Raw genomic sequence first — 17,636 nt, 5'->3', positions numbered from 1 at the left:
AGAAAAAAGCAGGAGCCTGTTCGCAGCTCTGAAGCTCTTGTTGGGATTTTGCTGCAATGACAGATTTGAGCATTTAGTAAATTGTGAAATAATTACAAAATTTGCCTTACAAGTCCAGCTCCTTAAAGTAAGTCCATTGATCTGTCTGTGACCACCTCTTACGTTATTATTCTTGTTTTCACCGTTAGAGTGGGTGCATTTAGATCTGAGGGCAGAGAGCTGTTCCCTTTGCAAACTCAGTTTGAAAAGCGTGGGTCTTTTTCAGTGGGTCTCAAATACATTTTGACATGTACTTGAAAGCTCTTCTGAAAAAAGCTCTTCAGAAAGCATTGTAACTCATTTATGCTTGTGCAAAAATGCAATATCTGAACGTTTTGTAGGATTTTTCGGGGGTGTTTAATATATGCTTCTTCACAACGTACAGTTATAAAATGGAAGATTTACTTCTGCAGCAAGTTGAATTTTTTTCTTCCTTTCTTTGTACACCCTGGAATGTCAGTGCAGGTCTGTTTCAGACTGCTAGGCAGCTTCCATTAGTGGTTTGCTGGGTTTTTTTCCAACATGTGTGTGTTGTTTGTTTTAGAGAAGTGATAATTAAAACACTTCTCCTGGGCAAACCCATAATATAAAATACATATTTTGAAAATGTATTAAAAGGAGAGATAAGAGTTAGGTTGTGAATGTGTAAAGTTTCTTAACCTGAACGTTATCCCTTCCTGTAAAGCAACCAGGTGTTACTCAGTAAAGGAGGGAGAAAGCAAATGAAAACCAGAGAGCTTGACCTTCTGTGCAGCATGCCAAATCAGCAGCTCCCATAGTTTGTGACACGATGAATTCCGATGACTTATTGGTAAACACGTGAAGCTGCCTAGCATTTGTAGGAGAACCTGTCAAATAATGGAAATTCCAGACCTCTGTTATCTTCGCCTACTGTGCAGAATCTCCTAATGTTAGATAGGCAAAAAGGTTTGCCTTATAGACTATTTTTTCGTCAAATAGGCTGAACTATTCCTCTATGAACCAAGTAGATTCAAAGTAAAAGTAGAATTATTGATCCTCTATGAGGAGAGCAACTGTGATTACAGCAAGTCTTTGCTAATGCCCTTATCTTTAAAAACTAGGAAGCCATGTTCCCCTTTGCAAAGAGGCTTACTGTAGTGAATGGGAGCACTCAGAGTGAAATCAGTGAATGTCAAGAAAGAAACAGTTTTCTTGAGACATATTGAAAGGGTTAACATCATTAGCAGAAAAGGTTTTCCATTAACAAAAAATAAAGCAGAAGCTTGCTAGTTATTTGTAGGTCATACTGCTGAGATGTTGTGTTAGGATTAATTTAAATGAAGATAATTGCCAAACTAGTAGATTTTTGGCAGCATGTTCTGCAACCCATGGGAAATGCAGAAAATTGTTCTGAAGTGAGGGATTTTAGCCAGAGTGTCTTGACAGTGTGCGTGGTTAATGAAGCTGATACGTCTCACTCACTGTGTGACTGCATTTCTGTGATATGTGCAGCACTTCCCTTAATTACTTTGTAAGGCACTTTGGAATCCTTTGAGATCAAAATTAAACACGAGCCTGTTATTAAATAGAACCTAGCTTCCTTGTTGGTTTTTTTTTTTTTAATATGGGATATTGCTGCTTTTAGGAAACGTGTTTCTAAACTGAGCCCACCATCGCACTGCAATTACCGAGTAAATCACATCCTAGATAGTCTTTGATTTTTTTCCTGATAAAATAACATAGTTTAAATGTCTTTTCCAGTGATTTGTAGCCAGATGCAAAGTCAGCTAAAATATTTCTTCAGAAAGGTTTCTTTTCTACATCATTATGCAACTGGAAGTAGCGGTCGTAAATGCTGCAGATTTTCATGGCAGTCTTGAAATCCATGGGTACTGTTTCCTAGTTCCTTCCTTTAGGGGCAGATGATGGCAATTTTCATGATCACGTTTTCTGCAACCTGGAGCCAAGTCATCAAATGCTAATCCATATGTGGTCATTTGTATTTCTGAGGGTTTCTTTTTTTCTTCCTTGACAGACTGACGTTTTGGTATTGAGCTGCGATCTGATCACAGATGTCGATTTATATAAAGTTGTGGATCTCTTTCGGACACACGATGCTACTCTCTCCATGTTGATGAAGAAAGCTCATGAACCCACAGAAGTGGCACCAGGACAGAAAGGGAAAAAAAAGCCCGGTATGTAGAAAAGAGTATATAGAGTAATAAATAATGGTGAAACCACCATCTTGTGATACACAGATACGTATCATAGATGTATAATTATTGATCAGAAAGTGAAAGAAATAAAAAGGTACAGATGTCCTGGTTTTCCTCAAATTCCCTGGTGGGGGTGTGACTTGGTTTTTTCCAGCTCAGAATTAAGTATTACACTGGTGTAATCGTGCAGGCTCTGGTCCAAAGCTCACAAGAGCTAAGGGAAAAGCTCCAGGTGACTTCAGTGAGTTTTGGATCAAACCGTAAATTTTTGTTACATATGAACATTAAAACCGTTCGTTTCTTCAAGAGCACTCTGCGTCAGTCAGATTGTAGCTGGGAATTTTACCATTGGCTGTGGGTACCAGCGTTAGATGGATAACAAATACTTCTAGAAAATCTCCACTCTCGTGGTATGTAGCGAATTATCACATCCAGGAGCCTTTTGCTAGGCAAAACTCCCACTCATTTCAAGGATTTGGTTAGATCATTATCTTGTCCCTCTTACCATAATGTCTCATGTAATCTTTAGTGTATCTATTCTCACAACAGCGCTGTAAGGCAGGGCAGGGTTATTAGCCCTGTTTTACTTATATGCTAGAAGTACTAAATACCATACGGTCGTTCCCATAGTGTACCTCTCATTTTCTTTTAATGTTATCTGTTAAATTGCTGAAGCTTGATTATTGCCAGGTTAGTGGGTCCTGGGCCGTGATTAAAGCTCGGAGGCATTACAGTAATACAAATAAGAACGCACAGCTTCAAACTGTTTGAGAGGAGTGAAATGCAAGCCAACAGTTGGACTACGTGTGTGTCTGAAAGTGGAGGAAATGTGTTTTTAAAAGAAAGCTGCTTAGACAAAGATTTTCTGGAGCAAAATATAAGGATAACAAGGGTGAAAGCATTTTGGACTTGGACTCTTACACAGCTCTAAACCCCCTTGTCTTTTGAAAGGCAGTCATAGTGATAACAGCACATAAAACATTGTCAGGAGAATTACTACAACTGTGAAGCTGAGCGTTCAGAAGATATAAATGTATGGATCTATGGTTAAACATCATTAGCCCAGAAAGTGATCTCTGAGCGCACAGGGCAGGGGCGATGAGGTATGTGAGGATAAACAAAATCCTCTGAAGACTTACCAAGTGGAAACACAATGAGTCGCACATGCTTTCTTAATTTACTTATTTGTGCCTTATGTCTGTGTGTTTGACTTTGTAGCAGTACTCCTCCAGCATCAGTGTTAAATGTTGTGTGTGATTTCTCAGGTCTTGTAAAAGGCTGAACTGGAAAACACTGAAATTCCATCATGTGGAAGCATTTTAACACCCACAGTGTTTATCTGTGGGAGCTAGATGTAAAGGTCTCCCACTCACAGCTACTCTACTTGAGCTGTCACGGATAACACTAGGAAGTTGTTTTCTCTGTGTGTGAATGGCTTCAGATGAGACACAGACCATACCGGGCCTTTTCCAGTCTTTTTCTAGCAGTAGAGGAGTGGTGAAACTGAGGAATTTTGGGTTCTTCTCTAGGCTCTGGAGAGGGACGGTACGTTTTAGGGAGCGCAGGACCCTCCTGCCTTTTGTTCTTATTTGACTGAGTGAATCCTATTGCTGTCAATACTGTCCTAGCTCGTCCCTGTCTTTCCGTGCTATCTTATTGCCACTGCCCACCTCCCCTGCTTATCCTAATCAGTCTCTTTGCTTAGTCTTGCCCTTCAGGATCCTTGTCAAGAGGCCAGCTTCTCTTTCTCATATCTTACTCTCATCTCCTTTAACCAACAGTCCTATCCTCCACTCCTCTTCTGATTTCTCTCATCAGCTTCCTTCATTTATCTGCCCATGGTCACCTTTTTCCTTTTTTTTGTTTATTCCTGTCTCTGTGGTCCAGTGTTCTTTCCCAGTTCCTGTCTCCACTGGTGTTCAGGAACTACTTTCTCCCCCTTCCAGCCTGACTCACGGAGTCCATATTTGTATGCTTTTCTTTCCCCTCCCCCTTGTGAGCTCTTTACATTATTATTTTTTCCATATTAAAAAAATAGGTTGCAAAACCACAACAGGTCAAGCATGGCTGTGGAGCCTCTTGTGGCTTCTGTGCCCTGCTTGTGCCTCTTGGTGGTACAGAAGACTTTAGGTGGCACCTGATATTTGATTAGATCTAGGAACTGAGGCATCAAAACAACTTTCCTTAAGAATAAAGTATATGGAATTTTTTTGCAGCAAAAATAAAAGTCTTGAAAAAGTGTGCGAAACTGCATTTTTGTCAAAGATTTATAGAGGAGTGAGATAGTAGAAGGTACACTCTTGAGACACAAGTCAGCAGCACGTAGGGATGTTGTATTTCTGCCTGAAGAGCTGGAATCCCTGAACTTCTCAAGAAAATTGCCACCCAACTATTTAAGCTTAGATTAACCACTTTTATAAATCTAACTTTAGATGCAGATGAACTGTTTTCTCTGAAGCTTTCCAGTTGCTGCTCTTCAGGCAGGCACCTGATGTTAGAAATTCTGTACCAAACAGTTAATGTTTGAGAAACCTTTTAGGCAGCTGAAGGCTGAATATTTACAAGGAATGCGGCATGCAGTCTTTCATAGGATGTAGCACTATTAGCTTCTTCTCTAACTCATGGCACGTACACAGTTCTGTGTACTTGTACTGTTCTGTAAAGTGTTATTATTAGGAAATTGACCCCTAGTCCTGACAAACCACTAAATGTATTTCTAATTTTATTTATTGTTTCTTTTCCTACAAATTCATTAATCTTTTGAGAAGGAACAGCAGCAACCCACGTCTCATAGAACCTGATGCAAAGTCATTGCTTTTAGGATACTATTAAGCATTGAAGAACTGTGATTTAAGGAACAGTGTTTAAATCATCAGGAATAGCAGTATTAATCAGCTGTAAATTCACTCTGAAAGTTTTCTGCAGTGCTTGACGTAATTCAGGTGCATGTTACAGGATGAAGTTCGTTGGCTTCTACACACTTAGAGGATCATCTGTTGATTGTAATTGTCTCATTGGCTTTTTAAATTGATTAATAAGAGGCGTGGGAAAAAAAATAGTAGAGTGCTAGGGGATGGTGCTAACTCAAATAAACAAAATGTGTCAGGAGCTCTCGCACCTGGAATGGAGCCATGTGCTTAAAGGTGATGTGCAAGGGTTTGGGGGGTGGGGGAAAAAGAGAGTCTGAACTTTCCTGTATATAAAGCAAGGCAGAAAAGATGGGGATGGTGACTCTCCTGCTTGTTTTTCTTGTCTTGAAAGCAGCAGGCATGTCATCACTGGTATTCTCAGTGTTTGCCAAAAGACCTCTTGGTGGTCTTGCAGGCTGCATCGTGTGAATTCTCTTCCCTTAATTGAAAGGGTGGAGATACTGAATCTTTAACAAAGGTGTATTTTTCCCAAATCTCAATTAATTATGTGATTAAAAAGTGCTTTAGAAAACCAGACTGAAAACTTTCTGCTCCTTACTGAATTACCCTGCTTCTGTTCTCTTGTGATACTGTGATTTCATTAGGTTATTAAAGCCCTCAAAATTGATGGGATCTAATTTTTAGCATAATTAACAAATTGCAAAACTGTGTCAAATCCTTATTTAACTATGAGGAAGAGGCAAAACACACCCTGTATTCTTTTTTTTATACTTTAAACCGTGTTTTTAGTTAACATCACTGCAGGTTTAACATTTTTCTCATTCTTCTCTCCCAGGGATTAGGTAAACTAGTTACGGATTCATTCTTCCCTTTGTCTTTCCTCACTGAGTAATGCCAGCATGGAGGGCTCTTCTATCTCTAGCTAATAGATTTTAGTAATAGATGTTGTATTTTCTAAATTACAAGTGTTGCTAAATATGTGCTGTAGCAGTGCTGCCCTTACTCTCAAACTTCATTGCTCTCCTTAAAATGAGGATTGTCACTGCTTTAAAGGCTTCTTTCTGATGGTTTGCATCAAATGAGTTTTATCCTGATGGTACTTGATTCGTCAGTGTTGCGTGTTCAGGCCTATTTTTGTACTTCTTTGCTGTATGATTAATTTCTGAGAAGAGAGTTTGCTTGATCACTTGGATCAAAGGCTGCCAGTAGGACAGCTTTCAACAGCTGTGTAGATTTGACTTTATTTTGATAGTGGTTATTACTATGGTAACTCTGAAGGAGCAAATAAGAAAACAAGGGACAGGGCTGAACTGGAGAAAATGGAGTTAAAAATGCAGTTTGGCTGAGAAAAGATCATAAAGAATTAACTACTTAAAGAGCTGCTACTTCTGTGTGGTTAATGACTTAGAACGTTAGAGATTTTGGGTTTTGCAGTTTGGCCCAAAATGATGGTATTTAGGGAGAAGTTTTTGTTAGAACTATCGCACGGCTTTCTTGCGTTCGTTTAAAGAGCAGCATATGGGTGCAGCCGGGTGAGGCGGGTACTGTGAGGTGCAAGTGAGAATCAGCTCCACTACTGTATTCAGAAGTTGTAGAAAACCGTTCAAAAATAAATTATTTACATTTCAGTAGACCAAAGTCACTGTCAATGTGCTGTCGCTGATTGCAGCCGATGGGAATTGCCCTAATGGTACATGTAACAATTAAATAGTCTCTTGCTTGGCTGCTTTATAAGCGGATGCCTGGAAGATTTGAACCTTTTTGGAAACGCAAGTCTCAAAATCTATACCTTTATACTTGTGTGTGTGATTTCTGGTAAATACGAACAGAAATTGAAATCTTAAATAGGAGATCAGTTGCAAAGTAGTTACGTCTTACCTGAAATCATAACCCTTGCCTGACTACCCGATTGCAATGTGGTGTGATTTATGATGAGGAGGAAGAAGTTGGATTTTGAAGAGCTCTCTGATTCCTGTGGGCTTGTTGTATAAATTCAAATAGCAGTTTAAAGGGAGAAAGAGAAGGAAAGCACAGTTCTTCATAGCTCAAGATAGTGTTGCGTGTCACGACCTATATTTGGCACCTCCATAAAAAAAAGATGCAAAAAGGAAAGTGTTTCCAATGTCATAATAGATGTATGTGAGCTACCCTCTCTGAAAATAAGTAAAAAAAAATACAGAATAACTTTTTAAACATTTATTGTGCGTTCACTGATTTACTGGGTCAGTCTGAAACCTAGTGTTTTATATTTCAAGGGTGGTTGGTGGTCCATTTGTCTTCCCAGCCTACATTAAGACAGGGTTAAATAATTATTGTTTGTTTGTTTATTTATTTCAACTTCAGTGGAGCAGCGGGACTTCATTGGAGTGGATGACACAGGAAAAAGATTGCTCTTCATGGCTAATGAAGCTGACCTAGATGAAGAACTTGTCATTAAAAGATCCATCCTGCAGAAGTAAGCTTGAGTCCCTGTAATAGAAACAGAACTTGGAATGGGGGGAAATAAGCATCACTCCTACGTCACTGTTAAGGAGGGACTAAGATGGGAGGAGGAAGACAACCTTTTGGAATAGGGAGTGAACAGTATTTTATTACTTGTTTAAACATTACAGCTGCTTAATAAGCTTGTCCAATACCTTCATTGTGAAAAATTCCAGGGGAAGCGGTATGGATGAAAAGGTAACTTTCCATAAAATGAATCCTGTGTTGGTGTAGCTCAGATAGATGTAGATTCTGATATTCGTAAGTGATAGACCGGGGTCCATAAATGAAACTGTGTAATCACAGAGTATATGAGAAAGGCTCTCAGGATTTTATGAAACTGTTCCTGAGTTAAGGCACAAAACCTCAGCTGTGTTTTCAGGCCTAAAAAGATTCATTAGAAAATCTGTGTTATATCCAGCATTAAATTGCACTGAGGATTTGGATGAATTTATTAAATATGTCAGATTCAGCCAAGCTTCCTGTGCAGTATAATTCATATCCATTAGTAGAAGAATGAAGGATGGTTTGTTGCTCTTTATACTCTTCTATACAGCAACTTCAGTTCTGTAAGATGCATACTGTCTGACATCTTCTGTGGAAAGCTCTGCTGGCTCCTTCAGAGGCCAGCCTTTGTAGTCTGTCCCAGGCTGACAGTCAGGCTTTCACCTCTGTGAGATTAGACACCTGTGGGGCAGCCATCTGAGAGCTGAAAATTCATCCATGTGGACCTTGTAAGTCAAGGATGCAGACATCTGGGGTCTGCTCCCAGATAATCTCTTCTGTGAAAATGCCTCTGGTGTACGCTGTAGGCCATGTGAAATATTTGGGCTTTAACAATTCACTGCTAGGTGTAATCTTTCCCTTAACATCCTGCTACCAGATGCGAGGGGGATGCTATATGCCCATGGAAAAATGACTCCTCTTCTGCCAAAATTGAAGGATTACTCTTGATGATGGTGGCCAAGAGAGAGCCATTTTAACTGCTGTGATGGAAAGAGTCTGTCCCAGGGTGTCCTCACTGTCTCTCTCCTATGTTTTTTTTATCTTGGACACGGCAAGAATTGAGCTGCAGGCATGTGTTCTGTTCATACGTGGCAGTTATCTGCACAGTGCAGGAAATTCAGCACTGTTGCATTCTGTGGTTCTGAGTAAACAAACACTGATGGGTCTATTCAAAGCTAGGGAGGAATGTTTTATCTACTTAGGCTTGTCTTTGTGGCTTTCTAGCAGTAGCGGGTGCCTGTTGTACAACAACCTAGAAATTGCTGTAACACATGTGAGCTCAGCTGACCTCTGATTTTACAGGTTCATCTCAGCAGAGGTTTCTCATTCCTGTTACCCTATAGCTAAATTAATCAGGCTTTATCCTGCAGGCCAAACTTTGCCTTCAGGAGCACCTGTTCAGTTACATTGTCTTCAGCAGGCCTTCTTGAATGTGGCAGTTTGGGAACTGGTAAATATAATGTTGCTGATAAGCAGATGTGATAAAATCTGTATCTCTGTCTTAGTGAACTTTGATAGCTGCACATATGTAAATATAATGCAAAGTGTTAACCACCCTCCAGGTAAGACTCAGAAATGATAGTCTAGAAGTGCAAGAAGAGAAGATCTGGTAAGTTCAGAAAAAAAGTTAAATAAAAATAAATATAGTCACATACTGTAAAAATTTTCAGGTGAAGCATAGAAGTAGCCAAGACCTTGATTTTGCATTATATTCAAAGGATAACATCTCAAGCAACCTGGCAGTTTGAAACATCAGGCTGAAGCACTGGGCCAGGACCTGCTTGGCGGAGCCTCTGATGTTGCTGCCCTCTGAAACTGCCTGCTGTGGATGCTGTGCTGCGCTGTGGCTGCTAGCACGTGCTCCATTTTACAGCTGCCATCTTGGAGAAGTTCTGAGGGAAGAAAAATACTATATGGGTATCCTCAAATATTTTCTAATGAAGCAATTCCAGGGTAGCAACAACTGTGGGAGCTCTAGGAAGACAAAGTGTTGGCAGCTAATGAACCTTTAACCGCTGTGTTGTCTAGACCTGCTCAAGCCCTGGCTTTCTCATGTGAGAAACAAAAGCAACAGAACTATCTTTGAAGTCTTTTTTTTTTAAACATCATAGTAAAGCAAGGAGAAAAAAAAAAGAGCAAGCCCAATCTCGTTTGTCTTCGTGGATCACTTGATGTGACTGTCTTTCAGCTACCATGTTGGCTGTTTCTTGATCTCTGGACTTTGTTTCAATGAAATAACAGACGTTGTGGCAAGATGGGAGAATTTCCAGTGCACTCAATTCATTCCTCTGTAAAATACAATAGACATCTTGAGGGTATTGCTTTTGTTTGTTTTGCTTTTAATGGTCTCTTTGAAGGGTTATGGTGGTCCTGTTACATGAACTCTAGAACTCCTTCAGTGCTCGGTTTGCTTTTCAGATCCTTTTCATTTTGTTTTTTTCTCCCCCACCCCTCCTGCTTTAAGGGAGCAGGGAGGGAGTGGTGGAAGGATTGAGAAGAGAGAGGATGAGTTTTTCTTTAAAGCTAAGGCTCTTGTCACTGGTAAAAATCTAGATCCCGAACAGAAATGGTTCAAAGGACCTTTGGCTTCCCCTTCTCACAGGAGGGAAGTTCTGTTGACAAAACATCCAAAGCTGTAGAACACTAATTTAAATCCTTGAAGAAAAACCTTTTTCCTGACCTTTGCCTTCTTCCTATCATTGGATTTCACGCTCTTCACTTTCCTGCCATAAAAGAGCAGCTGGTGAGGAGGGACAGGGGAAAATACACATTCTCTTGAGTACCTGTTGAGTATTAAATATTTATTTGCTCTTGACTCGGGCATTCTTGTAATAACAAAAAGTGTTACAGAAAGAAACAAGAGGATCTCTGAGTTCATGGTGTAACGCGTAACTGTTTCTCAATTCAATTAGAACTTCTTTTCAGGATTTGTTGCTTTGAGTTGGTTTGGTTGTTTTGGTTTTTTTCTGTGTGTTGTGGATAACTGCTTTGGTTTTGAGAAATACTTCTTACTGTTACTCCAGAGAAAGGAGTTTTGATTTTTCTCCTTTGATCGCCAATTTCGCAAATTTGGCAGAAGCTTTCTGTCATTATTTGCTTATGTTTTTTCTCCATTCTTTCCATCATCTTGATGACAAGTCCTACAGGTAGCATCCTTCCTGTAGTAAACAAGTGCAAAAGAGCATCAGACACGTCCATTCAGGCACATTTTGGTGTGCTTTAGGATGGACTGGGAGACACATTTATTGATAGTGCCTAGAGAGACTAACACTGCTGGGGAAGGCATTTTCAAGGAAATGGTTCCCTGTGTGGGTAATGAGAGCTTATAAAAAGCCCTGAACAGCCTGTGCGTGTCATTCACTCAGGCAAATAGCTGCAAGACGAGAGCGAAAGAAATACAGTATGGGGAGGTTTCAGAGCCAGTTTAGGGCTCTTTGAAGAGGAAAAAAGAAAACTATGTGCTCATCCCTGGAGCCTGGTGTTGCCGGTGACATCTCTGACTTAGGGCTTGGCAGAATGAAGGAGTGAGGAAATGATGAGAATTCCATAGCTGCCTTTTTTGTTTTCAGAGAGAGATGGGGCAAAAGTATTTGTTTTCAAAGCACGATTACAATGGACGGGAACTTTTTGCTCCACCTCTGATATTTATGGTCGTGCAAAGCGAGACAGTAAAAGACACCTGTTGGAGCAGGTCTAAATTTGGAGCATTTCCTTTTAAGATACTGTGGGCTGTGTAAGGGTGAGTTCAGGCTTCGTGGGTGTTCCATCTGCAGAGACGCAGGTGCAGGGCTTCTCCTAGAGAATATGTTAATAAATCACCGTGACAATTCCAGCTACTTATTACCTCATGCGCTTCAGACAGAAAGGAATACCTCATCTATAAATATATGTAGTACTAACATTAGGAACCTTGAAGTAACAATGCAGATCTGTTTTTAAGATATTTTAGTAAAAAGGGGGAGAGAGGGTAAGACAGGGGGGAGTCTTTTCTTCCTTTTCCCCTTGCATCAAGAGACTGAAAATGAATGGTGTGGTATAACGTTGAATGTCCGCATTGCCAAGTGCATAGGTAATGGGAGTTCCGAAATAGCTTTGATACAGTTGATTTCCTTTCAGTTGCCTTGGGATATTGCCTCCTTTTCTGCTGATAATTTGCCTTAAATAAGCAGATCATACATAAACTCAGCAGCTTCCTTAGATTTTCTGTTCTGCAGCTGCCCTCCTTGGGAAAGTGGCATCTCTGAAATGCTCTGCTGCCCGTGTGGCGGCTCATTAGTTCTTTTTCTTGTAAAATATAGTTCCACGAGAAAGGATGGAAATGACACAGATACAGGCAGATTTTCCATTGTGTAAAACATCCTAAACAAGAACATGGGCAGATGGTCTTCTAGATTGAGTGCTTCATCAGTCACATGTCAGAATGAGGTGGATTACTTCTAATAGATGGAAAAGCAAGGCTTTGATAACCTGGTCCATTTTGCATTGTGCTTTACAGAGCGGTCCCACAAGCAATACCTCTGGGAGATCTGAAAGGAGGGCAATGATAACCCAGCTCAGTAGGGAAACCCAGAGGAGTAAGTCAGGGCAGAGCAGGGAGCAATAACTCCTAGCTGGGCTCGGCTGTCTACAAGATTATTATATATATGGTATTTTTGGTGTTGCTCCTGTCTTGAAAAAAATGATAGTTTCACTAGTAGAAAGCTTCAGGGTTTTCTTTGCGTTCAACTGATGTTTTAAGGAACATGGTGGAAAGATATTGGATATTTCTCTTTACTCTAAAATGTGACTTTTTGAAAGCGATGTGTGGATCTTAATGTCTTTGCTGTTAATCTAGGTCTGTTCTTGCAGTTATTTCAGATCTTCTCTTTTCATAAATAATTTTTCTTTTTCTGATTAACGCTAATAATCAGAAAATAAGTCGAGTTTGCTTTTGGCTCCTCCAACACAGAAACAGGAATTGCATGTGTACGTTTGGGTAATCATCCTTCTGCAGATGCACAAGCTAGATTAGAATCTGGCTCTCTTTCTCAGAACTGAATTGGTTTCACAGTACTAGTAGGAATTTTAAAAGTTGTAAAAAGTTATTTTTGCCAGTAAAGCAAGCAGATCTGACTCAAAACAGGGGAACTAGCTGTATTGAATAAGAGCGTGTGTGATTTTTACACACTAACTTCTCAGACTATAACCATGCTTTAAAAGATAGTGTAGCTTTAATCATATTTCTTTACAAGAGAAGACTTTGCTGAATGCTTCAGAAAAAATATTGGCCTGTGAGTTTTTGAGGCATTGCGTTGGGTTCAGAAGATGCCCTTAGAGATCCTGTTTGCCTGTTGAGAAATTTCTCAGGTCACTAAAAGTAACTGCTGTAACCCAAAAGGCATTCATTTTCTTAGAAAGTTGGCTTTTTTTTATTATGCATTTCAACTTTGGTCAGCTTGCTCTGCTTTTTCTGCAAGTATGTTGGGGATGAGTGTAGCCTTCAACTTCAGAAACTGAGTATTTTTGCAGTGATGTATTGTTTCTAAAACAGATTTAGCCAAATACAAGGAAAACATTTGCTTTGGTGCTTTTATTTGCTAATGCTTGTTATGCAAACAGGAATATTCTATAAAATCAGTTCACAAGACATTGACCCCTATATTTTAAATCACGTGCTGGTATAACTGATTTTAATACAGTTGCTTCCACTGGATTGTACTGTGTTTTGCTGCTGCCATATTATTTTATTCATTCAGTGTGAGATGGAAGGAATGTATAATATATCCAGGTCTTGTTTGTAAAAGAAAAGTCATACCATGTCTTGACAACTTGTACAAGTAAGAGGTCATGGATCCTGGAATCTGGAAATATTAGCAAGGACTTTGTTGAATTTAGCTATAGAAGGACTTATTGGCAATGGGTTAAATTTTACTGCAAGATTCTTGCCAGCTTTACACTAAGCGTAGGACTAAAAGCAGAGAGCATGTGGCTCAGCATTTGGTTTCTAAATGTCAGTAAATGTAGGTTGTGTGGCTTGTCATTAGTCATCTGTCTGATGCTGAGGTCTCAGACCAGTGTTTAGCCCGTGACTCAGTTTTACTTTTTGAAGGTTTCAAAGGAGGAAGAGATGACCATGTTGTTTGGACACTGTAGAGTGCGTGTGACTCTGTGAATGTAGTGCTCTGTATGAGTCATCAGGTTGGACAATACTGAAGTTGTGTCTCACTGTTACTCTGAAAGAAGCTTGGATCTTGAAAAGATGACAGATGTTCTGCTCATTTAAAAAAAAAACCACCTTAATATTTCAATACAGTTGCCACCATGCAATTTTAGCAATGCAGTGCATAAAGGCAGGAAATGTAGCCATCGCTGGTTGTTTTAGTGACGTATTTGCTCTCATTGATCTAGATGTTATCTGTATGATGTAGAAGTTCCTATGAACAGTCTGATTAGAGGAGAGGCACAGAATGATCCATGTTTTGCTCCCGACATATGTTTTCAGGCATAGTGTATATTTGGAGAGGCATTGTATAGCTGCCTGTTGAAATCTTAGGGTTTCACCTTGTGTCCAACATCCCCAGAATGACCGGGAAGCCACAGAGGGGCACAGACTCCTTATTGTGTGGCTGGGATGGTACAGAGAAGAAAAGCCAAAGGTCAGAGGAGTTATCCCTACTTGTGTGAGTGCTGTCAGGCTCTCCCCACCACATGTCAGCCATGTGTTCCTCATCAGCGGGATGTGGAACTCCATGACGCAGAGCAGACTGGAATGCGGAGTTAGTTAACACCCGCCGTTGGGGAATTTATCAGCCAATGTGGAATACTGGGGGGAGGAAACAGCCTAGTTTAAAGCAAAGTAAGGGTGAAATGAGGCATGTGACTGTTCCTCTTCAGTTAAAAGATCTGATTCTGCTTGGGGCTGAGACCTTGATTCCTGAGCTCAACCAGTGCTCATGGTCGTGGTTTGCTTACCATACTGCATTGCTGGGTTTTCTGTCTGCATTTTAATCCTTTACGTTGTCATGCTTAGCAGAAGATTTCTGCAGCGGGCTGGAGGCAAATACCCTTAGAATTTTCATAAGGAACTATTCATCTAGATCATGTGAAAAAGCCCAGACTTAGACGAGCCTTCCCATCATCCTGGTCATTCAGATCATGAAGTGCTAACTTGCAGAGATACATACAAGCGATCGTCTCTCTGTGCAAATAGCTATACTTGGTATCAGTTGAACTGTAGTTGCATAATTTTTTTTAAACACTGTTTTATTACATTCACTCGTAGCTACTATGCACTCTAGCTTGGATGATTTATTGCAATTAGCACTGCTAAGAATATTGCAGAAGTCACAGTGGAGTCAGAATATGCAATGAGCTAGTAGGAGGTGTATGTGTGCCCGGGATCTTTACTGAGTTTGCCTTCTTACTTTACTTGCAGCAAGTATATATCTTTCAAAATGTTTCCATTCATTCAGAATACAATGCTGAATTCCCTCTTGAATAGCCGTTGTGTGGTTCTCCCCAAACAGCATTGTGCTGGCAGTTTCTGGAATTACACAGGAAATGAAGAGCATAGCAAACTTTCCTTTCTCTTGCTAAGACGTGCTCCACAGGAGTTCTTCCAGTAGATCGAGTAAATAGCAGGGATCTATTCCTAAGGGCACCATGTCCTCTGCATTTCAGCTTTGAAAAATCCTAATTTTCTCTGGCTTTAAATCCTTCTTTTCTCTTCAGCGAATTTATTGCACCATTTATCCAACTAAAGAAGATTAGATAGAGATCCCTTTTACAAGCAGTAAAACTTCTTAGCCAGTTGTCTTGGAGATTTCTTATAAGACCCTCTCCTTCCTCAGTCACCAAATGTGCTGTCCTGTTAGGAATTACGAGAAAGTGGCGATTAGTCCTTGATAGGCAAACTGTCAATGCAGAATGCTGTATCTAGAACAGTGACTCATTTTAAGAGTAACTTGCACGTAGCTGCATACCTGTGCATTGGCCAGCAATAACTGTTCGGCTTTGGTGGATGATCTTGAAATCCTTTATCTCATTTTTTTTTTTTCCTTTTTAAAGCGGGGAAGTCTTGGGGAATATTCTGGATTTTTCAGATCTGAGTCAGTCGATACGTATAGAATTTTAAAGGGAATAATTTGGGGCCTTCAGACAGAAAAAAATTTGGCTGATGGACTTTAATTAAACTCCAAGGCTTGGAAGCAAATCAGTAAGAAAGCAAGGGAAATTCAAGTTAAAGCTGAACTTCTAGTTTTTCTGCATATAAATCTTCCAGCAGCTGGTGATATTTGCAAGAGCACAAGAGACTGTTTTTCAGTATTCCCTTTGATTTTTTTTTCTTGCTTTATTATTCCCAAGCTGTAGCATTAAATATCATTTCAGAGGCCATGCCTGTCCCTAACTTCTCTCTGTCCCGTCTCTATGGTACGTGCAAACACATGTATGCAGATACGTGTATTACGTAGCTTTGTTCACTAACTCATTGGTACAGCGTTTATAGAACTAGGTATGTATTTTTTGTTGTTTTTTTCCCCCCAAATGAGTACTGCGTTGCTGAAAATACCTCTGAAACTCCCACTTCTGTGACTTTGAGCCTGCGCCAGGTAGAACAGTAATAACAGAATCACGGCCAGTGGTGCCATAAATTTCAACCAAAGTATTGGGTAAGAAGGCTGATTTCTGTTTGTACTGTTGTTACAGATATTTATGCCCGGCAGGTCTTTCAGCAAGTGTGATTATTTTCAGAGAGGCCCTCTCTCCATTCTTGCATTAGAATGTGCTGGGGATGTGTGTGGGGAATGGCACCTGACGAACAGCAGCCAGACAGAAGGAATAAAATCCCCTGAGTGTGAGACTTCTCTTTACGGCCATTTTTCACTTCTAAAGCCTCTTGAAAAATATTGTTCTTCAGGTAGATTTCTTTCCTAGATCTCTGTGTTAGCATTTGGGTCCCTGCCATTTTCCCAGACCAAGAAGCTACTGAAGACTTAAGCTTTTCAAGTAGGAAAGTATGCGCACACACAATTTGCAGCACCAGACGCTATTGAAAGAATAATGGACCATTCCCACATTCAGTTTCATTCTTCATGCGCTCCCTCCCAGACCTCTGGAGCCACCATGCTAGCAAATGAATACATTCTGTTTCTGTTCCGTAACTCCTCCTAAACAGAATGTTAATTGAGACGTTGATTTATACAATTTAGATTCCTTTGTTAAATTGATGTAGTTAAAGGTAGCCTCTGGTTATTGAGGAAATGGATTGCTGCGCCAAATAAATACTTGCTATTTCATTTTTCTGTATCCTACCATTTGGGAAAATAGTATATACTTGAGATTTAAGGAATACGTCTACTGAATGTGTGTGCTTTAGATCTGGGCCATAGTAATATCGCTCTAGAGTGCAGGATTCTGCGTGTGTTCTGATTTGCGCTGTTATGTGAAGGAAACAAACTGAAAAAATGAAAAGCAAAAACGAAGAAATGCCAGACTTTGGCATTTTTTCTTAGTATTTGTCAACTGAGAGGAAGGGGTTATGATACTGGAGTTGTAATGTAGATTATGGGATTTCATGTGCGTCAGGTATAACCTTGTGCCTGGGGTTTAAAATGACTTCTCATGTCCTGGACATCTGTTGACCTGAAGGGTTTGCAGAAATGTTGTCTGACCTTACTTCTCTGTGATGTATTCTTGTCTTTGGGGTTAAAAAAAAAAAAAAAAAGTAAAATAGAAACAATCTGTTTGATAGTCGTAGAAAAGCATTGAAATAAGCTACCTTTCTGTTCACAGCAGTATTGTTCTCTTTTCCTCTTGGTGATCTGATGCTGGAAAGGTTGAAAAATACCATGTCAGTTGACTTGCTATCACGTGTTTGCATTAAGAATATCTTGTAAATAACATACAAAGAGATCTCACTTCTACTTGCCTTTGTGGCCTCAAGAAGTCCGCTTCATATTTGTGTCTCATAATTTCTTTGCTTTTTAAAATAAACACAATATTACTTCTCCGGCCTCATACAGGCATAACTCATGAATGTTTATGTCAGTAATGTAAATGTGAAATGCTACTTTGGGTACGGGGT

The 17,636-nt window shown here is 39.9% G+C and overlaps 1 protein-coding gene across 2 annotated transcripts in view; it reads left to right on the top strand.

Moving 5' to 3' along the window:
* Positions 1-17,636, top strand: part of EIF2B3 (eukaryotic translation initiation factor 2B subunit gamma) — a 94,368-nt gene that overhangs the window by 16,833 nt on the left and 59,899 nt on the right. For both annotated transcript variants that reach the window (XM_021404974.1, XM_021404973.1), the window contains exons 4-5: positions 2,036-2,195; positions 7,430-7,541. In XM_021404974.1, the coding sequence (XP_021260649.1) occupies positions 2,036-2,195; positions 7,430-7,541 (272 nt within the window). The remainder of the gene's footprint in view (positions 1-2,035; positions 2,196-7,429; positions 7,542-17,636) is intronic.

Source organism: Numida meleagris, chromosome 7 (assembly GCF_002078875.1).
Source record: "Numida meleagris isolate 19003 breed g44 Domestic line chromosome 7, NumMel1.0, whole genome shotgun sequence".
Lineage (NCBI taxonomy): Eukaryota > Metazoa > Chordata > Aves > Galliformes > Numididae > Numida > Numida meleagris.
The sequence above is the reverse complement of the archived record's forward strand: the minus strand, read 5'-3'. Positions and strand labels throughout refer to the sequence as shown.